Below are 27,559 nucleotides of genomic sequence, written 5' to 3'. Positions count from 1 at the left end.
ATAAAGTAATAGTCACCTTAAATTAAATGAATATACAAGACAGACTTGTCATACAAAAAAATATAGTGCAGATTTGTGCCCAAACTTTTAGGTAATTCAAAGTAATTTCAGGAGGCTGAAATAAATAACCTCTGGAAATAAATGAATGGAGGCCTTGCTGTCCTTTTATATCCAACATTATCTGAAAATTTCAGTGTGAAACATACTCAGAAACAGAGCTCTAAAAAGAAATACTATTATTTTTTGTATATTGTAACTGGCTTCCAAAACACTGACAAACGTTTATATACAGCAAGACTGATACATAGAATCACAAGCAAGAACTTGGTTCTGTGTTTACATACATGTGTTTTCATGGTATCTCTACACAACTAGTTTAATATTACAATTTATCATGATACACACAGGCTCCAAAGTGAAAGTTAAACTGTTGCTCATGCAACTTTTTAGTCACTAGATTGTACCACCTTATCCATACATAGAAGCATATACACACACAAATTTACATTTTTGCTACTGAACCTCTGCCCTGTTCAATACACACAACAATTAAGACACAGTTACTCAGCGTTTTACAGTTTTTGTTCAATGTACGACCTGACAACTTCTATATCCAATATTCACCTCTTTCTCTAAAAGAGCAGAATTGCTAAAATGTCCCTTCCACAGCACTCTGTTACAGGAAAAAATTTCGTATTTTAAAATACCCTGTTACACCACTTGGGTGACAACAAGAGACCCTCAAAAAGCACAGGAGAGTGAGGCTTCCCCTTTCCCTCCCAGCTTCTAGCCTGAGCAATTACTGAGTCCCAAAATTCGTACTGTAAATACACTCACTCTGCAAAGAAAGCACACATGCACTATAGTCAGAGTAAGATCAAAGAGATGCTCTGGAAGTCTGAGAGATTTTAGCAGATGAAGCCACAGCTATTCCTGTCAACATAAACTGGTATTTTTCAGAGAGTCTGTTAATCTGCATGAAGTTTCATAGCTGACCATAGGGAAAATAAAATATATATTACAGATAAAAGACATCCTCTTAACAGATTTCCAGACTCAAATCCAAATGATGTATTCCATATAAAATGTCCCTAGAATTTAGTGAGGCAAGATAATTTTACTCATTTTTTTTCTCAGTAACAGTTGAGCTGAGTATCTTCCTAAATACAATTTCAGTCTGAGGAAGGCATCCTGCACAGAAAGGACTGAAAGGACGTTTCTGTCTGAACAGGAAGAGTTGTATGCACTTGAGTGGTTACTTTCAAAGGGAAGTAGAGATATTAATACATGGAACAATTAGCTCTTTTTCAGTGACATTTACTTTGGAATTGCAAGAGACACCTAAGATTTGAGTTTCCATTAGTTTGTCTCCTTTCTTATAATGTCTTGGGGTTAAAACAAGTTATTGCAGTTCAACTTACCGAACATTTTCTGGCCTCAATTTATCCAGTACCATCTCTATTAAATCAGGTCTGAACTCTTCAAGCAAATATTCAGCAGCCAATACTTCTTCTATAGGATAATACTAAAAAACAAAGCCCAGAAACATGTATATGAAGCACAAAAAAAATTACCATTTTGTAAAGGAAATTAAAGTGCATACTTCTGGTCATGAAATCTGTGTTACTTTAATAATTTCAAATTAGAAGTGCAGAGAAGTCTTAAAATCTTTCACTTAAAACTTAACAATATGAAGTAGTACTCTATATAATCACATTCCTCCTTTATTAGGTATTTCTATATATTGCATATTGATATTCATGAAATATTTTATGTCTTGATACAAAATATCATCCACCTTTAAATACTGTTTTGAAGGAACTAGAGTAAAAACAACATGGTAAATACTGACCCCTGGAGGATATTTTTCAAGGTAAAGAACACCACATACTCAAACTAGAGTACACTTGGGAAAAGCAAAACTTAATACAGAAAAAAGACAAAAAAAAAAAGAAGCTACTGAGTTGTCTAGGATTCCCTCAGAATTCCAATTTTATTTATAGTAAGTTAAAAGAAAGTATATTTCAATTATCTAAAAGAAAAATTTAAAAATTACACAATTCTAATTCTTTTTATTAAAAAATATTTTTCCTGTTTACCAAAGGGAAAATACCAAATGACCTAAGCACTGAGTACCTGCAGTTTGCCATATGCCTGAATTTTTTTTTACTAGAATTATTATAAAAGGGCTGTCTAAATTACAGACACAATACATATAACTATAGTAGAATGACTTCCATAACACAAAGTAACTCACACAAAGTATTTTGGAAAAGAGAAAAGGATGGGGAGGCAGGGTTTGAAGACAAAGGACAATGTACAAAGCCTGTGCTACAAAAAATCAAAATGTCAATGCTAAAGATCCAGAATTTGAAAGGTTTCGTTGAAAAGATTCATCACACACTGAAGAATGCTCATTTAACTACACTCCAAATAAACAGCTAAGCTGACTAAGATATACAAAGGGGAGATTTAAAATTATCTATCCACTTCTAATTTCAAATTACCATGGCAATACAGACCTAGTGGCCAAAAATCTACATTTCCTTTACAAACAAGCCAATGTCTGCAAATCATCTGAAACTGAACATAAAATTTATTTGGCAACTTCATTACTTCTGTATTACAAGAGGAGGAGGGTCGGACCTCCAAAAGCCAAGTCCAACCTCAACCATTTTGTGATTGTGATGAGTTTTCATCAAGGCCAGAGCATAAAGTAACTAAAATAAAACAGACTAAAACAGTATACATGGAACAATCAGAATAAAATGAAATCTGAAAAATTATTCAGTTAAGGTGACATAACAAAGAAAACGGGCACTACAAACTGAGAAACAGCTATGTGGAAAACATCAAGCCTACACCTGACAAATAAGAAATATAATCTGGCAATAAGACTTAGTGGTGACTCCAAAGACAAGCACAAATGTGTTCTAAAGACAAACTTGTTTTGTTGACGGAAGATGTTTTTTAAATCACTCATGTTAACTTAAACCCAGGTTCTCCATATTATGAAAACCAAGTAAGCTCGTGGTATCATGAAACAACAGTTGTAGCTTGGTTAATTCAAAGCATAAACCGAGGATGACTCAGAGGCAATGAAGGTAACTAGAAAAGTTATTTGTCAAATAGAATTCAAGTAACTAAGAGCAGAATCAGAATTACCACTCACACTGCAAAGCACAGCAACAAAAGAAAACAGTGTCCTGAATCAACACCCTACTCTGTGTAATACTGCTGGCCACATCATGGCTTGATCTTTGGAGACAGAAATTGTAATTAGGAATGATGCCACAAATACAGGTCACAGAGGCTGCTTCAGAAGTGAGGAGTCCATTTGTTAAAGAGATTTTATGCATTTGACAGAACAAAAGCAAGAGACAGCATAGCAAATAGTAGCTCCTTTAAAGATCCATTTAAATGTTTTCAGTTAAGTCTAATGCTTTTAGTAAACAGAGACAACCCTAAAATTAAAGACAGCTATTGTAGACTTCACACTTTAAAGGTGTAGGAGGATTAAGAGAGATTCCAGCAAAGAAAACAAAAATGTCTCCACGTAGATTTTGCTATTAGCTGTGCAATGGAGAATTACTGCAATGTACAGGAGTTGCATTAATTTCACTAGACGAAAAACGCTTTATTCTTCTGATAGCACAAAATGAGAGAACTGTATTTTACAAGTGTAAAGAATAACTATAAGCTACATGATGATTATTTCAGTACCAATACTTAATCACCTTCGCAGAGTGAAACATTTCTAATTTGCTATCTGAATACAAGCAGTGGTGTCAACTACAGCAGTTCAACACTGTTAACTATGGAAGCATTTAGAAACATAGTACTTGTGTTTATGATGAAGCATTATTTCTCTAGTATTTACCTAGAGATCATTTAGCTATCAGGTAGATACAGAATTACAAGGTACATATATTTTAAGTAACACTGAAACAGACAAAATCACAACTCCAGTTACTGTAAAATCAATTCCACAAAGTACAGAAGTATAAAATGGTAGCATGAAGGAACTGTGACTTATTGAATGCCACAACTAAGATCTATGCAGCATATAAGCTTCCTAAGCTCATGAAACTCAAAGGACCTTTGCATGTACCTGTATTTATTAAGATTAAAATCATATGGCTAAATTATTAGTATATTGCCAGACATACAAACAAAACAAAAAACCCTCACACTTACATGCAACATTCCTCCAAGCTTTGAGGTATAACCTCGTGGTCGTTCTTTATCTTTAAATCTGAATGCCACAGCATTTAGATCCTAGGGAAACAATGCAGGAAGGGTTGAAAAGCCTATTTTAAAGACAATTTTTAGAATAATTATTGGCTACTTAATTCCTTTTTGTAAAACAAGAAAAGGAAGTTTTCTTTTATCCATTTTGTAGTAGTTAGACAAGTACGCAACGCAGAAACTTTCAGTAATATTCAAACTGCACAAAGCTCACAAGCAGTTTCAGATAGTCTCACAATGTGAAGTGTTACACAAGACCTGTAAACTCAGTTCAAACTACAAGATCTGTCCTGTATGTCTTATATTTTAAGTTCCTGGTAATTTGAAGACACAACCACTTTGATATAACCAATACGTAATGTTCCAGTGCAATATTCATTGCATATTAGTGAACTGAAGCTTTTCCCTTTTCATTTTTTGTTCCTTTTGTTCTTCCAGCTAAAACATTAAGTTTGGAGATAGAAGTGTGTTTCTTTATGCTGTCTTAGCCACAGAAATAGAACACATTCTTAGAATACAATGGCAAGTGAGTATTAAAGGGATCTAAGTCTATAAAGCAAATGAAAGATACAGTTTATCTTTCTGTGAAACCATGCAGACAGTTTGGTTAATTCAACAATTCATATGAAAATAAACTCAAAAGAATCTTCTTTTCAAATTAGATTTCCAACTCTTCGGACTCACCTAACAGCCTCAGAAGTGCTGGGACTGATACAAGAGGAGCAAGTGAAAGACACAGGGATGATACAGGAGGACAGAACTACCTCTTTCAAATCTTGCATTCACTTACAATGACAGTGAATTACTTTCAGCAGAGCATACAGAGACTTTTTCTACAGGTACATAGTGTCAAAATGCAAGTAACAAAGTTATCTGCAGAATCTCTGCTCTAGACAGAAAAGGCTCAACAGTAAAGCTAAGATGGAACCAGAAATATTTATCCTAATATTTGCAGTGAACCAATGATACTATACATACAAATAAAACGGGGTTAATTTCACCCTGTCATTGGAAGTGCAGGACTATTTAATTCTAACAGGACACTTCACACTTCTGTAAAACAGAACTACACAGACTTATAAGTATGCATAGCTGAGCAAGGACTAACAGCCAAAGTTACCACAGCCAAAGTACCACATTAAAAATTTTAGTTCACCTCTCATAAAGGTGAGGGAATAAACAGCAGATTCAATGTCCTACTGCTTTAGAAATCTCAATGTACAATTTGACACATGAAAGAAGAGAGGGGTAGAACATTAAATTTCCCCCTCACTTCAAATGCTCCCCCACTCCCTCCACCTCTGGTCAAGGCTAAGGAAGGTTATATAAAATCCTGGGGTCATGGTAAACTACTTCCTCCTCCACCTTGATTATCCTGTCATAAAATGTCAACTCACAGCTCTGTAGAAGCATTTCACATCTACATTAAGACAACATATTCTGAATGTACTTGTTGCTTTTGTCCTGCTGAACTTTTAAAATTAATAAACTTAATTAGCATGTGATTATTAAAGGCTATTTCCACAGCTAAGGGAATGTTCCTACTTAGAATCCAAAATTTGTAGAAATACAGCCACTGTATATTTCAAGTACCTATTGCTGTACCTTGCACTCTTGGAAAACCCATTCTTGAGGTCCTTCTGTACGTAGTTTTTGAATATACTGAAACATGTGCAAAATAATATCTTCAACATGTACTGGAAAGAAAAAATACTTGCTTAATAATTCACTCAGTTCTGCATAAAGAAAAAATTCTGATGAACACAAATATGTATGGTTTTATTTTTAATTACACCCTGATACATCAAGATCTTTAAGTACACATGCAATCCCATTAGCAAATTTAAACCTGCTTTTATCAGACGTGAATTTAAGATAAATGTTTATGTCTCCAGCTAGTTCTATGAACTGCACTGATCATCTCTTAAGATACTGACTTAGATGTAATTTAACTCAGGTCTAAACAGTATGAACAAGTAGCACAAAAGTATTAGCTTTCCTTTTAAATAAATTTACTTTAAAATATTTAACAAAATATTGCACTATAACCTCAAATAAGTCAATTTCTTATGTTAGATTAAGTGCAAGCATACTGAGAGGATCTAAACACACCAAAAAAAAAAACCCAGTTAATTACAATAAATTGGCTTTCAAGCTATGAACACAATTAGACTCCTTAAATATAAACACAAACCCATTAGAACGACATGGAATTCAGATAAGTGCTTCACTTACGAAGTCCTTCTTCTGTCAAGTCCACATTGATGATGAAAAACATGAAACCTCTAGCACCTTCCTTCTGTCCTCCCACAAGAGTATTTACCCAACCTATGAAATCACAGAGGAAATACATTTCATAAACAATTTATGTAACAATTTATGCTACTTTTTGGAAACTTTGTTTTGACTACTTTACATGTCTGTCTTTTCTTCCTTAACGCCTCTAGCAACAGTGCAAGTCAAATATAATGCAAGTCAGACCTGATTTTGTGCTCAGAATGATATAAAAAACTCAGGATCATCTTAATCCTGGGTAATTTATTTATGTTTGGAGTATGGTAACATAAAGAAAAATACAAGAGATACCATACCCTCCTGTAACCTTCCAGACACTGAGGTCCTGACAGAAGTGTCTAAGCCAGTGACAAAACAGACAAAATCTTGATATCAAAGTTCATGTAACTGTCTAAACAAGGGTAGATAAAGGAGAGTGCAAGAAATAGTAGCTTCAGTAGTCAGTGCCTGTTGTTTATTTTTTCCATCACAGAAATGAGATTAAAGTGCAAAATTACTTACAATTGGAATTATTCAAACAGCTGGGGTGCTTCAAATTGAGCATACAGAGGTCAATTTTAGATGAAACTTAATTAAGCTTTACAAAATTGTGTAAAAAATTACTTTTTTGATTCTTTACCTTCGAAGGACTTACCTTTGGATTTAAGCTCTGATAAAAGACTTCCTGGGCCTTCATGCCCAATCAGATGACCAAGATAATGGCCAGGGTTAGATTTGTAGTACTTCTGAAGGTCAGGTATGGGAAACGTAACATAAAGATTTCTAATGTCCTTAATAGGTACCACTTTGTAAAGTTGCTGAGGGGGGAATTAAACAAAGAGATTCATAAACAAAAGGAAACTCTTTATTTTATTCATTTCAGGAGCACATAATCATGTTGCCTTTACACACACGTATTTTTTTTGCAAACATATCAACAAAATCTCAAAAGTAAAGGTGGGTATAACTTAAGGCAACACTTGTGCCATTCATGGTTCAAACAGAAAATTCATCTCTCTGTTGCTTACAGCTGCAACCACAAGCACAGCACAAACCATACAAAATGAACCGATAGTGAAAATGTGGGTGGAAAAATCAAGACAGAAATTGGGAAGTTAATAGGGATACTGGTAAAAATGCAGTGAAGTGCACAATAAATTACAGAAAAAAATTTATTATTTAAGGCATACAATCCCGATGAGCAATGTATACATATCTATATATGTCTATACATACCCGGAGATGTTCTTCTTGGAAAGGATGTTCAGGGAACTCTGGTATAGGGACATTTTTGTTCTCTACTTCTGAAAATAACTTTACTACTAAGCAAGTCAGCTCATCCAAGGTTTCTAGAATAAAGAAGCATTAGAAAAAGCAAAATTGCTATCTGAAGATTTCAGAAAATTTGGATTTCATATATATTCTTTGAGGGAGAACTATACAGAAAAGTAGTTTTAATTGCATGATGATTATTAATTTCTGAAATTAAATAAACATTAATACTTTAGTTTTGAACTACATCATGCTATAAGCACCATGCTTATTAAAGGAAGAGTTCAATCATGGTTAAAATAAATCCTGGAAAAACAGAAGAAACATTTAAATTGTATGCATAAATTGAATTTTAAAATTTAAATTGTACTGGAATTGAAGAGACATCATATATGGACATATATTTGTGATCTGCAAAAAGAAAGAGCTTAAGGGACATGGAATTACAGCTGCAAATTTTCCAGAACAAAAGCATCTTTGCCAAAACTTGGATTTTCTTCAGCCTCAGCTCACCTCCAGTATTTCACATAATGATCCAGGGTAATCTGTCCTAACACCCCAAAATTTTGCACACATCTGTGACCTGTTTAAGCCCTTTCAATTTTACATCCATTCCAGTTTTAGTCCATGACTCTAGTACTCTCAAAAAATGAGAGTAATGAGAGGAAGACCATTTGCAAAAAGAATGCTGTTCACCTAACTGCCCTATATTAATTCACCTAAACTGACCTATACTGGTTTTGTTGAAATATTGCATTCAAATAGGTATCTTTGAAGAATTGCATTTTAGAGCACTTCTTAAAGTAGAACATAAAAGAAGAAAGCCTGATGAGTGGGTGCTAAATAAAGAAAAGGGTGTTTCTTTGATGTCTCAAAGTGCAAACTTAGTGCCTGAAAGATTTCAAAGTGGTCACCTTGTCAGTCAAAACGATCACAGAATCACATGCTCTTCCACTACACTGAGAGGCCAATGCAAACAGACTAACAAAACACCAAAGAGTTACACAGTTCATTTTCTTCAAACATAAATATATGTAAAGTCTTACTCAGCCACCAGAATAAAACTCACCTCTTCCTAAGACGCAAATAGCCATTAAATTTGATGAGTAATACGTAGAATGAAACTTCAGTAGCTCTTGCCTTACATCTATTCCTTCTTTGGTTGGTCTAGTTTCCAAAGTGAGTTTGTTCCCTGTAATATGGAAGTTAACAATACTTGGTGTTTATGAATTTAAAGATCAAAAAACATATATATAAATTAATAACTCTGCTGTCCTCCAGATGGGTAGTAATTTTAGAAATAGTTATCTTTCAGGAAGATGTGTGAAAGGTATATGGGGAAAAAATGCTCATCCTCAACAGAAAACTCGTGATTAAAATGTACTGGTTTCTCTGAACAAAGAGTAATAGTCAGTTTGTTGGCAAAACAGGCTGCATAGCAATAAGAAGTGACCTGAAGCACTAAGTGGAGTCATACCTGCATCCTGCTAGACTAACACCATCTCAGCAGGTGAAAAGAAACTAAGCACACCAACTGCAATTGTCAGGAAAACCATATCACAGTTGTCATCTCCTGGTAAATAAAAACTACACAGCTACATTTCACTTGTGTCAGCTATAAAGACTTCTCACATTGTAGAAAAGTATTTCTGGAACATCCACTTCTGGTTTTAAGTGCCATTATCTCCCATCATCCTACTCCACCCAACAGTTGCATCAATATTTGCATCAACAGCAAACTGACCCAGTCACAAAACATAATCATGCTCAAGGATTAAACAGTGTAGGAATTCATAGCCCTCTTACTTGGATAATTTCAAAAAGAAATTCATGTAAAAAATAACTATATATTAAAAAAAACAAAACTAAAACCAAAACCAACAACAAACATTTAAACTTCTGCCAAAGCATCAATCATTTTTGGGGTTGACCATAACTACAGTATTTTACTTTAATGCATTTTTAAATTGAGGTTTGGGGGTGTTCATGATTTTAATTCATGGTAACTGGCATTTTATGTTTAAGACTTTGGCTTTATATTCTTACTCTATTGTTAAGAGTAAGAATTCTTCGTCAATCTTTCTGATTCTACTTTGTCACTGTCATCTAATTCTAATACAATACTCTTTAGCAAAAAGAATGTGTGGCTATCAACAATTTGAACACAGTTCATTCACTCTGTTATGAACAAAGACTTAACAGGACTAAATTATGACAAATTCAGTAATTGGAAAATAGCATTCACTGCAGTAATTATCAGAATCATAAAGGATGCTTCATCGCTGTACTGGAAATCTTGGATCACTCTGTTTCCTATGTTTTTGTCTAGTTCAGTTTGGTCTACGATGTGGAAAATGTGATAAAGCATCTCAGTAAACACGTATAAAGAGGAAAAATAGGGAACTGTTTCAGTCTGCCTTTAACAATTTTATATAAACACTAATACTATGCATGCCACTCAAAATTTCACAAGGATGGGTAATTATATTCTGACAAACCTGTTCCAAATTTACTGAATGGATGATTGGGGTTTCCTGTAGCTTTCTCCAATTGAAACAACCTCCAGGCATCATTCATCAGATTCTTCTCATGTTCAGAATCCACTGCATTCACTTCTCTGTCTTTGCAGCTTTCATCAAACAAAGGGCACAGGAAAAACTGGGCAAATCTAAACAGAAAAGTTTTAATGCAAGTGATAAGTAATATTGTACACAAATGGCAAAAGAAAACGGTAAAGTTTGGTACCTTCTGAAAACAAGTGAATATATTATTTTTTTAAAATGCAAAACTTAAAAATTTTGTAACAGTTTTGAATCACTATCTTTGTCCATGCAAGGATTAAGGATCTTGAATTATAATTCATACACTAAAAATTTCTACTGTTTTGAAGTTTAGCTGCAAGACTCTTAATCTTACAAATCAAGACAATCTTTTCACACATCCAGGAAAATCCAATGGGAAAATCCACTCTTTACCTCACTAATACACCTTTCAATTTCCATCTCCTCCCACGTAAGGCAGACACTTCAGTGAGTTTCCTTTACTAAAGGCATCCTAACATATTTCTAGACTTCACTCTTATTTTGCTATAAATTAAATAAGGATCCCACAGGAAGCACAGCATTTGATTATACAGTAATATTTCCACAATGCATAAGTTCATGACCATTCTGTGAGCCAAATTTCCAGTAATATTCAGGTTAAACACAACCTCTGAACTCCAAAATTTTTGCTTCAGTAACAAGCTCTGCTAGCTGAAAAAATCTGAGCAAAACTTTTCAACTGAAAATACCTGGTGCACAAAAGATAGTGCTCTAAAACCTTTAATATCATAATGATAAAACTGTCAAAAAACCTTCTTCACTATTTTAAATAGCACCTATATAAGAAAATATTAAATATTTTAAAATGTGTTTACCTGTCTAATGCACCTTCTAGATGTTCATGTGACACATCGAAGTAATAGTTGGTATGTTCTCCACTTGTGAAAGCATTTGAACTCCCAGCATGCTCACTAAGAAATTGACTATACTCATTCTCTTTTGGATATTTCTTGGTTCCCAGGAACAGCATATGCTCACAAAAATGACTAAGCCCAGCAATGTTGGGAGGATCAGACAAAGATCCTGCAGGGGAAAAAAATATCATGTAGCTATTCAGAAAAAGTATACTAAAATGTTAAGTCTCTTAAAGTGCTTTTCATTACACTATGTTGCCTCATTCTGTAGATGTAAACCAACACTTGTACAGCTATAGTCAAATAAAATCAAGCATAACAAAAAACCCACAAAAACCTGAAACAGAAAGAGTAACTGAACCAATTACTGTCTCAAATTGCCTCTCTAGATCAGCTTCCATTGCCTTACAAAGACCACTTTTCAACTGAAGTTCATGACTCACAATCTATAAAACCTGGCAGACATATCACAGTGTTCTGACTTCTATACCTTGACCTGCAATGTGTTAAATGGCAGCAAATGCCAACCACAATTAAGGAGGTTTATAGGACAAGTAATAACCTGTAATAGCCTGAACACAAGCAGCTATTGATGACGAGCTAGCAAGAGCAAAAGCAGACAGATTAAAAGATGTGCAAGAATGGAAGCCAGAAATTTGGAAGTTTGAGTGTGGCAGTCGTGTTCTGAAGTGTGCAACAACATGAAATGGTACAGCAGAGATGAAGGCAAGAGATGCATCTGTCCCCAGATATGTGCAAACACTGGGTGCTGCAGTTTGCTTTTATTGTCATAGTACCTAATAAAACCACATCTGGGATCCTCTGAACTAGAGAATGATCTGTGACAACCACCTCCATAATCAAGTAAGTTTTCAGTTACTCTACTACTTCTGTCTGAACATCAATAGCAGTAAGAGCTCCCAACTACAAATGTGGCAAGAATATGCTTAAGTAATGTGTGCACACATCGCACCTTCCAAGCTACTGAGAAACTATACACGCTGGAGAGATACCACAAATATAAAAGGATTCTTCCATTATTCCAGCATCAAAGTAACTGCCTTCCCCTTTTATTTCCAGTATTACTGTTTGCACACTTAAGCATTGTTGGGAGTTAGGGAGAGGCTCTTCAACTCCTCTCCAGCACTACAGCATTTTCTCACCTCTACACATCACCAATTTAACACGTAAAAAAAAAGTCTGACATGACAGATGGAGCTGTCTGAAATAACTGCACTCACACCCTCCCCTTTTCTACTTATAAAAGATCTTTCATAACATGAAACTTAATGGTTAAAAGAAGTCTTTCTACTGACTGAGCTACATTTGAGTAAACACTAGAGTAAAATAATTTAATTAGCTCTGATAATTTTCAACTGGCTCTAACAAGAATTAAACAAACTCCAAAATAAAATAAAAGGATAGGCTACCTATCAGATACTTCTGTCAGTTTCTTTGCAATTAAGATACCAATACTTAAAGCATTTTTACTAATGATATGATGCACGTGGCATGTATCAAATACCTATGTGCACATCAAGTGCTGCTGAAGACTTATCTGTGGTGGGGTCACTAATGAGAAGAGCTTTAATGCCATTTGCCAACTCCAGTCCTCGGTATTCTCGTTTGTCCTCAGGTGATTTGATAATTTCATTTGTTACTCTCTTAATAGCGGGACTATTCATTTTGTTGTTTGTATCCTTCTGAAGCCTGAAACAAAACAAAAAGAATTTCATTTACTGTTGTTACTTAAACCCTGCTGATATTATAATACTATGTTAGAGAATACTAGGCAATACCAACAGCATGAACACACATCTGCCCTAAGATTACTCTTCATATCCTGAGAGATATTGCTGTTAAAACTAAAAAAAAAAACCAAACCTGAAGACCAAGAAACATCATGAAATGTAAATTATGGGATCTACGATTTTAAGCTCGTACTAACAGTAACTAAAAGAATAACTTAGTAAAAAAGGAATACCACCTCTTTATTCAATTATCATAGAAATGAAATGAAGCTTACATTGGTACCTCAAGTATACTTTTAGGCTTCAGAAAATTATTTCATGCGTCTGAATTGGTACTCATGTTATGAATGCTGTAACTCAGATAAAATTTTACTAGCAAACAACTGGATTTGTACACTAAATCAAGAAAGGGTGACACCATTTATAATACTGCTATAAAAATATCAACATACTGCATAATTGCCGCAGTAAATAGGAATAGACTATGTCACATATTTAAATTTCTATTATTAGTTTAACAGACATGCTACATGACATGTTTCTTTCGTGGCACAATTTTGAAATGCTAAGAAATTGTGATTCTGAAATTAACAACTTGGGCCATTTAATTTTTTCTAAATTTAAAATTTAAAAGCCAAGTGAAAAGGTGATACATTCAGACTTGGATATTTGGGGAGGTAAAGTGGAACCACTTGGTTGCATGTTAAAAAACAAAACAAATAAAAAACAACCAACACACAAAAACCAACCAAGCAAACATACAAAACCCACACACAAAAAATAAGCAAAGCCAGAAATGGGAAGTCAGAGACCTATGCTCTGAGCCAATCATGAAGTGTATTCCTGTATTCATTAAGTGTATTCCTGCCACAGTTTTACAGAAAGGGTTTTAGAATGGAATCTGTTATACAAATATAGTACCAATCAAACCAAATCTTTTCCCGTAGTGAAATTTTGATTGCTGGACTGACTTCACTGACAATGAAAACCAGATCCGAGTCTACTTTCCCACCACAACACATGCACACATGAGAAACTTTGTATGGTCCTGTCATTATCACACAGATAACAAGGAGTTTCACAGTATTTACTTTTCCATTTTCAGGTGGTACAATTCAAGGAATTTGGTCTAAGTTTTAAGACAATGTACAAGTCTTAAGAACCTTTTGGTATGTGGATTGTGAAGGACTGCACAGCTCTCAACACACATACTGTTTCAGGTCTTCAGACATGACATTTTAACTCCAGTTAGCAAATCAATGCCTTCTAGAAGTAAGAACTTCCAATAGCAAAACATGGTTTTCAAACTGTGAACTACTTAAAAAAAAACAACTAAAAAAAACCTCAGTCAAACATAATCACCAAACAGTTACCGAAATGCAGAACCTTTTTTTTGTTACTGTCAGATACCCACTAGTTCAACCCTGCACTCTTGATAATCCTGCCAGGACTATTTGTGGGCTTCCTTCTCCTGAAAAAATGCAGATACCACTCAAAAAAAATGATACTTTGAGTATGGCAATCTGCATGTTTCTCTGCACAACAGCACTGACATGGTCCATGCTTATGATAAAAAATACATCCTTGTTCGAAGTTCAGAGGTAGAACTACTCTACTAAACTTAAGACACTGTGTAAAATTAATGAAGTAAGAACAGATATTTCTTTGCATAGATAAAAACCGTAGCTAAACTCTTAATTATATTCCATTTGCACACACCTCTATTGGACTGACTAATGTAAGCATGTAGGGCAGCAAGGAGGTCTTTAAATATCCTGATTTCACCTCCACTAAGGAACACCTATGACTTGGTTTCCAGCTAAAATACTCCATCTCATTAAGATATTAGTTTCTTATCATAAGATACATAGGTACTATAGACTTCTCAGGTTTTTTTTAATGTTACACAATTTCCTTGTCATTGGCTACTTCCTTGCTATTTCTACACCACAGCATTAAGGCACAGAACTTTACAGTTTGTTCAGATGACTCATCTTCCCGATGTGATTCATCAAATTACGCAGCTTCTGTAAAGTCTTATGAGATTTCAACTGATGTTTTGTGAAGCTGTACACCTCCACCCTATCTTATTATCATTCCTTATTTCTGTCTCCTTCATTCATAGGCTACCTCCAGCTTGGTAGTTGCATTTCAGTAGAGGAAAAAACTTAAAATTTTCAAAAGAAGTCAGTCATTAAGCCTTTGAACCAAGACCTTAAATTTGTATCTCTGTCTTCATTGTTATTTCAATGGGCACTATGAATACAACAACATTCTCTTCAACTTCATTTGCATTATTAACCCACAATTATCTCCCTGCAAAATAAATTGTAGTACCAGACAACTCACATAACAGCAAAAGCAGATCAACTATGCAATATACCTGAAAGACAACGCATTAAAAGATCAAAACCAGTAACTTCCTTCCATTTACCAATTACCAATAAACCAATTACCTTCCTCATGTTATGTTACTACAAGAGATAGAAAAAAAAATTTCACTACAATAGAGTTTTTATGCAACAGCTTTTTCTTAAGGAGTAAATTGTAGGACATAATATTAAACATTCCCTTATACGACTGCTTCTCTGTTCAGCATTTAAGTCCCCTTAATGGAACTGCTTTGAAACAACACCATGTTTCATTGTTTCACAAAAGAATCTTAAAATACTACAAACCACTTTTTGACATAATTGGTTTTGACCATAGCAATCAAAACAAAGTAATGGAAACAGAAAAATTCTATATTTCTTGTAGTTTTTATGAGAAGTAGCTTATTAAAAAGTTGTGTTAAGATGCTGTCCCCTGCTACGCTGTTACTACAGTGAACATTTAACGCCCATGGTCACCAGCAAAAGACATTAAGTGACAAACTAGATGCTGTGTTTGCTGCAGAGCTAAAATGCTAAAAATAATGTCACTGAAAGATTCATTGTTATACTACTGTCACAAAACAGAAGTAACGGAGGAAGACCCCAAAAATCGAAGACAGAGGGAACAAATACAAAACATTTTTGTGGTACTGGGAATTCTATAGAATTCAAAAATTACAAGTGGCAAGATGACAGAGATAAGAGAAAGATAGGCAGATAGGAGGGAAGGCAGGCAGGGAGGCAGGGAGGCAGGAAGGCGGGCAGGAAGGCAGGCAGGAAGGCAGGCAGGAAGGCAGGCAGGAAGGTAGGCAGGAAGGTAGGCAGGAAGGAAGGCAGGAAGGAAGGCAGGAAGGTAGGCAGGAAGGAAGGCAGGAAGGAAGGCAGGAAGGAAGGCAGGAAGGAAGGCAGGAAGGAAGGCAGGAAGGTAGGCAGGAAGGAAGGCAGGAAGGAAGGCAGGAAGAAAGACAATGGGGATGTTTGAACTGAGAGTAGTGTCTCTGTTCAATGACTAGGAAATACTAAACATTCTGCCTTCTCATCAAAATTACTTCACTTGGACAAGAGAAGTATCAGTTAAAGCAGACACTGAATTGTGAACTGTAGCATTTTGAAATAAAATTATGTTTTATTGTTCAAGGCCCTGGTTTTTAATGCTTTTCAGGCAGGTAGTCCCTTGGAACCAGTGAAACTTTCTGGGGATTCCATATTGTACCTTCTACAGAGTATTACTGAGTGGGATTAACTGATACACGATTCTGCCTATTTTAATCGTTTGAAGTTATTTTAGTAAACTTTAATTAAAAATTAGCCAGCGTAGTCAAATCCAAGTTCAGTGTTTGAACAATTAAAGGACCATATTTGAAAACCAATTAAAAGAAACTCCTGAGGGTTGTCTCAACATAAGAATATAACTAGCTCATAAAAATATGACCCCTAAAGAACAAACTGCAAAAGCACTTTTCAAGATTTTTTTTGCCATGAAAGGATGCACATATCTATGTCAAATGCTGGTACACAGGTCTGAGCAAGACCATAGGGTATAAAGACTGATCAGCTTAAAACAATCATATGAATGGCAACAGTTAGCTCATAGATTTTCATTCTTGCTTTCAATTTCTATCAGTTGCCTTAAAATCTGGGGTTTGCTTAAAGATTTTGTGCAACTGAATCCAAAATACTTTTATGAACACATCTGTGGGTGTTGCAACAAACTCACTTGAAGTTTACACCAGTACATAATATGGTCTTAACTGGTCCTTTTTTCCTACTCATTTTATCTATCTGTTGAGTTCACTTGGTATGTTATGCTGAGTAAAATACAACAGTTACTCAAGCTCTGTCTTTGTTCTGTCTTTGAAATTATACAGAGATCACAGTAATGTTCAAAGTCACATTTTGCACCTGTTCGAAGTTCTGTATTTTATATCAATTTTTCACTTTTTTCTTAAATTCCAAACTTAATTGTCTAGAACTTAACAGAGTGAATTGAAACATTTATTGAGTCAAATTTACCTCTGCTCTATCCTGCAAGGGAGCTACCATCGATCATGTGTTCTCTGTATTATTGTCTAAAGCCACTAGTTTACAGTTCTTTGTAATGTACATGAAGATTTCTCCAGATGCCTGGAGCAAAAAGAAGTGCTGTGTGCTTCAGCAGAAGGCTGGATACCCCAGGACTACCAGCCAGTCTGCCCACCTCTCTTTACAAGGATGAGAGAGTCCTCCTTCTCTGGAGGACTCCATGAAGTTCTTCAGTAGCAAGCTGGTGGCTTTGCAACAATAAAATAAATCTCCATTCTTCCACAAGTCTTTAACTCCTCCTTTCAACTCTTGCACCTACTTCTTCTTGTGACAGCAGAAGAATTTGATGGGATTGTTACATCATTACATGTGTAACTGAGGCATTACCAGTAAGTCAAGCAACCATCTCCTCTCAACTTCTTCATTCACTTATATGCCAAAATTGAAATTTATTTTTTAAACTAAGCTGTAGGCCACACAATTTTTACACATGGAGCCAAGAGCAATCTAAAAACAAACAAACAAACATAATAACATAGAAAAATCCAACAAGCAAGCCCATATAAAATCAACTCAGGAGATCATTACGATATAGGGCACTTCAGTCTGGACACCGTTCTTAACTCTTTCAGGTTATGGGTTCATCTAAAGAGAAACCTAACAAGTCATTTACACATTTAAGAGATTAAAAGAGTTCATGTTATTCAACATCCATACAGCATCACTCTGTGAATTTACTTGTCACCGAACTAGAGAATGTGTAAGATCTAAACACATTACTAATGCTCATCTAAACAAATCTGATTTCATATAGATTGCATACAGGCAGATAAGACTGCATAAGTAGACAAACTGCTCAAAATGTTAATATGCTTTTTCACTTTTGAACTCATCAGGAATTCATCATATTATTTCATACACAAAAGTTCCAACTACAAAGACCAACAATGATTTAATCAGTGATGCTAAGTTATTAAGAACAATTAATCATGCCAAATCAGGCAACTCTGAAGAGGATGAATATATATAAGGTTTTGTTATGCAGCTTATTTTGAAGTCTTGCTACAATTAAAATATTTTCAGAACTTCAGACTGCAGCTTTTTGCCACATCTAGAGCTGACTCAGAAAATTCCCTCCTAACAACAGTAGACAGGCCAGATCCCTGCCTTGCTCTCATTCCCAGAAGGATCCAGCTTATACAGCTTCTAAATGAAGCAGTGCACTTGGTCTGCCATAGGCTTCATTGCCTAGTGTAATAAGCCAGTGTACAGGAATTACCAGTAGCATTAATGAGACAATACCACATATGAACTTGGCAAAAACAAGGGCCTTAGTAGCTTCATGTAAGACCAGGCCCCAGCTGAGTCACTTGCCTGAGTAGTAAAATGATGTGTGTTTTCAAGTCTTGTGTTGGTCAAACAGCATGTACAACCAAGACACTGTAAAGCTATCCTACTGCCCTCAAATTACGTTCCTTAACTTGACCATTCCTGTTTCCAAAGCACTGGGTAAGAAAAAAGGCAAACACAGGATTTTATACAACCTGATTTCAAACACAGCAATGAAGTATAACAAGTTTCTAAAAATTTCTAAATCATTTTGGCCTACTTTTTCTATGTCTTCAAAAATTATGCCAAACAACTCTCAAAAACACACCCTCCAGGGTAAACAAGCTTTATCCTGGTTCACCAGAAATACAAAACAATTCAAATCAATCTACCTCCAGTGCTCCTTTGCTTCAGTTTTCTACAAGATTGTGGAAAATAAGGCAAATTCCAAAAGGATTCTAACGCCGTTCATTATTTGAAAGATTTGTTCTTATTAAAATTTAAGTAGAATTATGTTTTTAATCTTCAGACTGTGTAATGGTATAGGCTTTTCAGAACAATTTAACAGTACTTTGGCTTCTATTATTATTATTTTTATCTGTCTCAAATCACATGCTAAGAACAGGACTGATAAGACTAGTATCTGCAGTACATGACAAACTGCTTGAAAGTGTATTTTACTCATTTTCTTCAGAATTGTACTCACGATTTCAATTAATTGCTTTACACACCGAACACTTGGAATCCAGTAGTTCTCATTCTTTCTTCCTCCCTCCTGGATGTTTTTACCCCATGACCCTATAGCTGCAGGGCTTGGTCTGTAACCACAGTGCAGCAGCGGTATCCAGCACGTGGCCCTGCACTCACTACGGACATAAAACTGGATGCTACAGGAAAGATCTCTCTGCTTTATTCTAACTGTATTTTGATGTGTGTTTCATACATTCTATCTGCAAGTAACACATCAGATTGCCCAAGACTCTGTAAAGCCAACTCATGAAACAATTTAAGATACCATCTGTCTCATACCCTCAAAAAGAAAAACTTGTGAGGCTTGAATTAAAAAACAAGATGAGACTAAAACTTTAGTTACACTGAGTAACAAGAAACACACAAAAAGATCAGAGAACTGGCAAGAAAGTCTGATCTAGCAACAAAACCAGAGAGAACTTTACGATTCTGAATCATGAAAAGTACTGCCATCCCACAAAAAAAGCAATTGATTATCCAATATCAGAGCTCTGACATAATCAACAGACCTCTAACAAGCAGCAGTTTACAAGAGTCAGCAGTGTGTTTCAACAAAGAAAGTCCTGTCTGTTTATCTATTTTGTGTTTCGGTTTTTATTATTCTGAAGAACTCAATTCTAGTTCTACTGTTAACACTGCAAGTAAACTCTCAACTGCACAGCATTTTTTTCCCATTTCAATAGTTCAGGCAAGCTATACTTCTGACTCATTCTAAAAAGAAGTTGCAGAAGGACAGACCTGAATAGAAAGCTACAGTGAAGCAAATTTCAAAAATCACCTGATTACATATTTACAGTGCTATTTCATAAGCACATTTTACCATCATGCAGACACCATAGAAGCTAAGAACAGAAAGATGCTCATTGACAGACCATCTATATACAAATACATAACTTTAGGCACAAAACCAATTAAATCAATGCCTTAACAGACATTTTAAAATTATTATTCCTATCTCATTAAAATAATATATCAAAATTATCAAGGCATCTAACACAACAGAATATATAAAAAATATCAACCCAACATATGATTTCTCAAATCATCTGACAGTATTTTTAGTAAATGACTTCTACAACAACTCACAATGACCCCTAGCTATGAGCCCTAACACCTTCCAGTTCAGTGAAACACTGGAGATAATCAACATTTTGTCCTTTCCCTCTTCTTCTGGAACTAACAGGGTAAAGAAACAGTTTTGTATTCATGTCCAGAACAAGTTATACCCTTGATACTTTCACCAGTTCCCAAAGGCACTGTTTCATCTAGGGGATTAAAAAACATCCTTACAAGCAACTGAAGAGAGAAAGGAGAAAAGGAGCAAAAAAACTATGTAAAATACAACTTCTCATTTAGACTAGATAATTTCAATGCTGTACGTAAGATGAAAAGGAAAAGATAATAAGTGAGAAATTATTTTGCTACTTGATGTGCAGATTAAAAATCATATGAGAAGAAAAAGTTAAAGATGAAAAATGTTAAAGTATAAACAAAATTCCAATTCCTGAAAACCAGGAATGTGTAACTGAAAAAAATTATTTTTCATATGTTCACTATTTTCAAAAATAATAATGCTAAGCACTATCTCTGCTCTCATTGAAGTATTATTTATGTAAATCCTAATTCACAATTAAAATTAAAATTAAACAAATTATTAAACCATAGTTGTAGGCAATATGAAAACACAACAGGCCTACACACATATATAAGGTTAAGTCTAAATACTGCATATAATCACATGCTTAAAGAGGAGTAATCTAGCAAGAGAAACTACAGCCTGAGAAAAGCACTGGCCCCGAATATACATTAAGGATTACCTTGACAATACTGAAGCATACACAGCAATTATGAACAATAACGGGGCACCCGAATTTTGACAATCACTGGCAGCATGAGTCATCATAACTCACTTCCTGAAAGACGCTACTTTTGATGTCTCTTACTTTTGCGCTGTTAGATGTAGATTTTACTATTAAGGTAACAGATACAGCCTCAAAGAGCGAAAACAACTGAGCCTCTTCCCCTCACCCAGCTCCCCTCCTGGAACAACTTCGCAGAGCTGTTACGCAGTTTAATTTGCCCTTGAAAAGAGCCAAGCCGACCGAGGAACTTCGCGTCTCCCCTGGACCTGGCAACAGTCAGACAGGAATACAAGACCCACACAATGCCAGGACCACTCAGCGCGTTAGAGATCGCTACAGGCCGCTCCCATCAACTTAGGATAACAGCAGCTTCTTTTTAAACAACGCAAATGTGTGTGTATGTGTATATGTGTATATATAGATATATATATTTACCTATGGGTTAGGGAGACATGACAAGTTTAGCAACATGAAAATTCCGTGTTTTTTCGTTTTGTTTTTTCTTTTGAGGGGAGAGGGGAAACAACAAAGCAAGCCCGGCGGGCAACAAAAGCCGCGCCATAGCCGTACGGCTACCGGCCAAGCCTGCTTAGCCACCGGACGTGCAATTGCAGAGACCCAGCACGACAGCCGCCACGCACACCGGGCTCTCCCGGGCCGGCCCTGCCGTCCCGGGCATGGCAAGGCAGGACACAGGGCCCCCCGCTACATACGGGCCCGCAGCCCCCATTTCGCCCCCGACTTCTCCGAGGGCTTCGCTGTCGGCCCCGCGTTTCCGCGTCCGGGCTCCCCACAACCCCGTAGCTGAAGCGGCACTCAGAGAAGGGCGGACACTCCCCTGCTTGCACAAGGTGCCCCCGCCCCAGCCGCGCCGCCACCTCTTACACAACACAGCGCGGGACAGCACCGGGGCTCCGACCTCACGGCCCGTCCCACGGTGGCCGGTACCCGGGGGCCTGCCCCTGCCCACCCGCCCCGGCCCGGCCATCGCCTCACACGCACCGTACCCGATAAAGCTGTACCGCCGGCACCAAGGGAAAAACCGGGAAGCCGGGGCGGCCCAAGGGTGCGCTAAGCGCTGCAGAGCCCGCCTCAGCACAGGAAGCAGCCAATGCCGCATATCCCGGCCTCGCTGCTGCTGCCGCCGCCGCCACCGCCGCCGCCCGGCCTCTCGCTGCCGCCCGCCCAGGCGCGGCTCCGCGCGCCTCAGCACACGCCGCTCCTCGGCGCCGCGGCCGTCGGCGGCGCCATCTTCTCCGCCCGCCTCCCCTCGCCGCTTGGCCAATCCCTCCCCGGCGCCCTCGGGGTCCCGTCCGCCCTCCTCGCCCGGCGGCTCCGCCGCTACCGCGTCGGGCCTAGCAGGGCCCGTACCTGAGGGTGTGAAACGCTGCTTCTACTGCCGGGAGGGCCAGGGCTGCGGCTGGGGAGGGGGCGGGGGGCCTCTGGGAGGAGGCGGAGGCGGCGGAGGGGGTGGGTGGCTGGGCGGGGAGCTGGGGCGACACTCGTCGTTGCGGGTGGGCAGGGGCGCCGCGCCCGGCGGAGGCGGACGGGGCTGCGGCGGGACGAGCACCGGTGAGGCGCCGCTGTCGCCGCCGCCGGGCTGGGCTGCGCTCGTGAAGGAACCGTGTTGCGGGAAGCGGCCTGGCCGCTTCCTGGTGTCCGGGCTCCGCGTCCCTGTCGGCGAAAGCCAAGACAAAAGGTAATTAGGCGCGGCGTAATTTGAGCGCAGTTGGTGCGGTGTCGTCCTGTGTGGCAGAGATTGCAGATTTCCCAGTTCAGCGGGTGTCGAAATCTTTTCTCGCCCTGGGGAGAGAATTCCCCCTGCGGGAGCTCTATTTCCGGAGCCCGCCCGCCGCCGCTCACCTGCCCTGGGCGGCCTGCAGCACCGCAGCTTCGGGCGTAGGGCTCTGCTTGCGGTATGGCTTTACGAGAAGTAAATTCTGTAAAAGGTTGGACTTCTGTTATAACACCATGTATTTGGTTTTCTGATGAGATACCTCTTTCTTATTTTTTCTGGTAGACTTCTCTGTGGCAAAGTAGTGATGTGGCTGACTGCTTTAATTCCTAGGGCACGAAACTACCCCCAAAACAGCGCACCATGTGTAGTTTTAGTAATGTGCTTTTTTCAGATTTATCTGTTTCCCTAGATCCTATTTCTCAAAAATGAAAGAAAACCAAAAACACGACAGCCCAAATCCCATACAAAAAAAACCCACAAAACCAAAACCTTAGACGTTTACTGCCTGATTTTAATCCAGGGAAATATCATCTCAGGTTTTGCCACTTCTTTCTTTTTATTACAGGTATTATCTCACACCTGGAAGTTCACAGAACCCTCCTCCTGTCAAAAAGGTAGAAGCGACCTGACAAGTTATCTAAGGTTATTTCTGCACCCAAAGACAAGATAGATAATGTATCAAAAGTAGCTTTAAGCTAGTCAGTTTTGGTCAAAGTAGCTGTTAGAACTGGCAGTATGCTACTCCATGCGGTCAACAAAATCTTTGGGGATTTGACTAGAAATTCAGCTGTACCTGAGCTACCCAGATTAAAACATTCACATCTACATCACTTACACCCACACTTCTGGTCTTGATTTTGACAGAGAACTGTCTCTCGGGTTAACTAATCCTGCTTGGAGCAAGGCAGTTCATAATTTTCTACTAAACTAAATAGTTGGATTTAGAACTGTGTGGGAGCCTAATTTTAACACGTTAACTCCTGTGAAAATGAGGATATCTTTGTCTTGATGGGTTCTAGCATGAGGCAATCTGTTTTTTCTTTTTCATTTCCCAGTATATGTAAAAGTCAAGACCAGGCCAGAGGGAAAGAGGACAGGATAAAGGTGAGATCTTACATCTTACTTCCACCCCATTGCCCGTGCATCAGAGAAGGTAATACAGTTGCATCTGGCTGAAGGTATCAGGTGCATGCCTCTTGAAGATGTGTGTCCTTCCTCTCTGAAGCAGCTGGGGGATTAAGGAGCTGTGAGTTGGAGTTGCTCTCTTAAATTGGATGTGTAGCTGTAATGTTTCTGTGTTTATTGTTAACACAACTTATAAGCATGTTGGATGAATTACCACGTAGGGGTGAAATCTTTAAAAGTCGAGAGTTTCAAGCAATTTACTGTTTTTTTCAGGTCTGACAGAGAGTTTGCTGGCCTTATTTAGCTCCTCTGATAAATCCAGTCTTTCCCTATAGATGCCTAGGATGTGCACAGGGACAGTCCTGGGAAAGCAAAGTAGACTACCACAACGAACTGTGGTGGTCTTCTCTGAAGGAAGTGCTTCTGTTTCTGTAGCAGTGAGGATGAAAGATCACACTTCCTCATGCATTTAACATAACTATAGCAGCAGAGGTCACACCTACTGTACTTTAGACCAATTTAAATGCTGTAAGCTTTTTTAGCAGCTGTTTAGTGGCACTGATGTTTATACGAGCCCTCATCCACTATTTTGGATATCTTTTCCACGTTTTAAATATATTTTTAATATGACACCATCAGCAAAAGAGGACTTTAAATGAAATTCCTTTCACAGTGTTGTTCAACAACTTGGATTTCTGCCCCCATGACACTTTGAATACTCATAAACAATTGGTGTTTTTCAGTCCTGCCTTCTTCATCTGCCCATGTGAAAAAACAGGTGATGTGCAAAAGATCAAATTAATTTAGGTATGATTTAGAGGAAGTGTGGAAATTACTAAAAAATCCCATGAAAAAGCCTTACAGAGTTGCTGAGTGGAGATGCCTCTTCAGGATATATGACATAACTGCAGGAAAAGCAATCCTTCAAGCAGTCAGGTTACAAATAACTTAGAGTAAAGCCAGTATTTTATGCTCCTCTTGAAGCTAAGAGGCAGCTAGTCTAAAACTTAATGCAGTCTGATATGGTTCAAATGGAAGGGTATTTTTCTGAATTAAAGTCAAATTGTAACTGTATATAAATAAGCTTTGTAGCAGGCTGCCTCAGGTTGGAAAAAAGCATAGCTTACAGTTGTTATTTCCACACCAAAATAAATAGTGGCAATTTCATGACAAGGCATATATGAGAAAAATAGTAAGTCTAACAATGTTTTAGTACAAATCAATTTACTTGCTGCTGATTCAGTGCTGCTAGTTCCATGGGGAGACCCTTCTATAGCCACTTTTAGCTCATACACAGTGTAGCATGTTGGTAATCAAAACAGGTGTTACTAAGCCTTGAAGAAGTCTCACCTAAACTTATAATTTTTATTAATTATATCTCTGTTAATATGACCTTTCTTAATTCCTACCTAATAATTATCAACAGTGTCACTATTTGTCAGGCCTCCTTACCTGTAATTACCCAGGTCATCTGATATAAATACAAGGAAAACACTGATTTATTTTTGTTTTTGAGACACATTGTCTGTGAACAGCACTATAATACACTGACATTGTTGGCAAGTTTTAGTGAAAAGTTTTCCTTTTTGATCAGTATGGGGATCAGTAATCTCTACTGAAGTCATTACATTGGCAGTTGTGTGTCCTGTTACATAATCTGTTTTTCTGTAATGTTTTTGTCTCATTTTAAAAATAAAATGCATTTGTCACAGATGACGTACATCTCTTCTTAAAGATCTTTCTCCCAGACACTATTAAGACTACCCTAAGAATCCTTGGTTCTTCTTTCCTGTGAAATGCTATCTCCCTCTTACCAGTTTGTATTTATAGTGTACTAGTATCTTTAGGCTATACCTAGTCAAAGAAAATATATTATCTATGCTATAAATTGACCCCGAAAAACTGAGCTGCAGCTATTAAACCATATACATTTTTTAAGCTAATTTGATTAGAAAGAATATGTTTTCCACTTATCATAGCTATGGCAAAAGTAGCAATTAGCCACATTCAACTCCCAATATTTAAATAGATTCCTCTTGTTTAAATGTAGATTTGAATGAGCTCCTATTTTCTTCTGTGTTTATAAGAGACATTCATATTTTGAGCAAAATTCAGACTAATGCCAAGTTACACTTTCGTACTAGAAAATAACAAACAAGCAGAAATGGGAAGAAAAGACTTCTTGTCTTCTAGTTCTTCCTTCTTTTGTATAATCCATATGAAGGAGTACAAAGCAAAAGGTAAAGATTCAGTATGTTCACATACCTGCATTTGTTTCTTCAGTGTAACAGTAGCTCCTACGCAATTGTCTGTACAAGTTATTTTTGCTTTTAGCATATATGGAATACAAAAAGCAAGTACAAATAAGAGTGGGCACAATACATTTGCAAGGGGTATCACTTTTATCTTATATTAGTTTTCCCACTTGGTTTAATCTTCACTTAACTGAAAAAAATAATTGTGATTTTTAATGTTCATTAGAGGAAATTAAAAATAGCATGTCTTAATAATACCAACCCACCAAACTAATTTTGGTTGGAAAGTTAAGCTCTGAATTGGTTAGGAAATACAGGTTCCTTAGTTTTCTGTGCATGTAAGTGTTTTGTTACAAGCATTTCCTACAGAATAAGTGCCTTTTTTTCTGGGTTTGAGGCCAAAAGGTTAAAAGTTAGAGCAGTAATACATCTGGCAATTACTTCCAAATATCAGTACTTGCAAAGTCATCTTCTTTTCATGTAATATGTTTACTTTATGACTGTATTGTTTTCAGTGGTATGCAAGCAGTAAAGCCTTATGTGAAGCAAAAAGAAAATACTAGCTCAGAAAGGCAGAAAATGAAAATTGTTATTAATCACGATAAAGATTTCAAAGCTCTTGTTCTATCCCACCATCAGTCTGTGTTTAGAATGGCAGACAAATTTGTTGAATATTAATGTTTTCTAAATATGTTTCTGCTCACAGCAGACTAAGAATCCAATGCTTCCTTTCCTTTTTTGTAAAAATAATGTGTTTCTCAGATCCTGTTCTTCATGCCTAGTATAAGATTGATAGGCTCAGATATTGTTCTAAACTTTGAGATAAATGGTAGAGGAGCATAATTTGATGCTGATTCATATCACTGTTAGAAAAATTTTCACAAACCTTATAGGTTAGGATTAATTTGTTATTCATTTTAAGAACTTGCACAGGAGATGCAAGTTTCAAAACACCCAACTTTAAAAAGAGGAAAGGGAAAGAAAGGGAAAGAAAGGAAAAGAGGAGCCTGAAAAACTATAGATGTGTAACCTGAATTTCAGCAATGGGGAGAGCCCTAGAATAACAGAAAAGCACTGTAGCACTGTAGGCTATGACAGGTAGAT

At 37.2% G+C, this 27,559-nt stretch overlaps 1 protein-coding gene and 1 long non-coding RNA gene across 6 annotated transcripts in view; one reads left to right on the top strand and one right to left on the bottom strand.

Moving 5' to 3' along the window:
* The window catches only part of IDE (insulin degrading enzyme), a 58,484-nt gene extending 35,703 nt beyond the window's left edge, over positions 1 to 22,781 (bottom strand). The window contains exons 1-11 of one of the 5 annotated variants that reach the window (XM_030452807.1): positions 22,709 to 22,781; positions 12,777 to 12,961; positions 11,213 to 11,420; positions 10,293 to 10,462; positions 8,864 to 8,986; positions 7,759 to 7,871; positions 7,178 to 7,340; positions 6,484 to 6,576; positions 5,854 to 5,945; positions 4,198 to 4,278; positions 1,422 to 1,525 (exon numbers count right to left, since the gene is read on the bottom strand). In XM_030452807.1, the coding sequence (XP_030308667.1) occupies positions 1,422 to 1,525; positions 4,198 to 4,278; positions 5,854 to 5,945; positions 6,484 to 6,576; positions 7,178 to 7,340; positions 7,759 to 7,871; positions 8,864 to 8,986; positions 10,293 to 10,462; positions 11,213 to 11,420; positions 12,777 to 12,936 (1,307 nt within the window). In that variant the 5' untranslated portion in view covers positions 12,937 to 12,961; positions 22,709 to 22,781. Of the gene's footprint in view, positions 1 to 1,421; positions 1,526 to 4,197; positions 4,279 to 5,853; positions 5,946 to 6,483; positions 6,577 to 7,177; positions 7,341 to 7,758; positions 7,872 to 8,863; positions 8,987 to 10,292; positions 10,463 to 11,212; positions 11,421 to 12,776; positions 12,962 to 21,292; positions 21,468 to 21,772; positions 22,030 to 22,344; positions 22,556 to 22,708 lie in introns of those variants that run through there. The other 4 variants (XM_030452805.1, XM_030452809.1, XM_030452808.1 and 1 more) reach the window with 4 other exon arrangements.
* Positions 22,782 to 22,884: 103 nt separating this feature from the next.
* Positions 22,885 to 25,891, top strand: LOC115598503. Its single transcript, XR_003987702.1, has 3 exons — positions 22,885 to 23,036; positions 23,641 to 23,689; positions 24,131 to 25,891. It is a non-coding gene; the product is annotated as an uncharacterized LOC115598503 (long non-coding RNA).
* Positions 25,892 to 27,559: the final 1,668 nt, after the last annotated feature.

The sequence above is a fragment of the Calypte anna genome, chromosome 6, assembly GCF_003957555.1.
Source record: "Calypte anna isolate BGI_N300 chromosome 6, bCalAnn1_v1.p, whole genome shotgun sequence".
NCBI lineage: Eukaryota > Metazoa > Chordata > Aves > Apodiformes > Trochilidae > Calypte > Calypte anna.
Note: the sequence above shows the minus strand (reverse complement) of the source record. Positions and strands in the feature narration are given on the sequence as shown.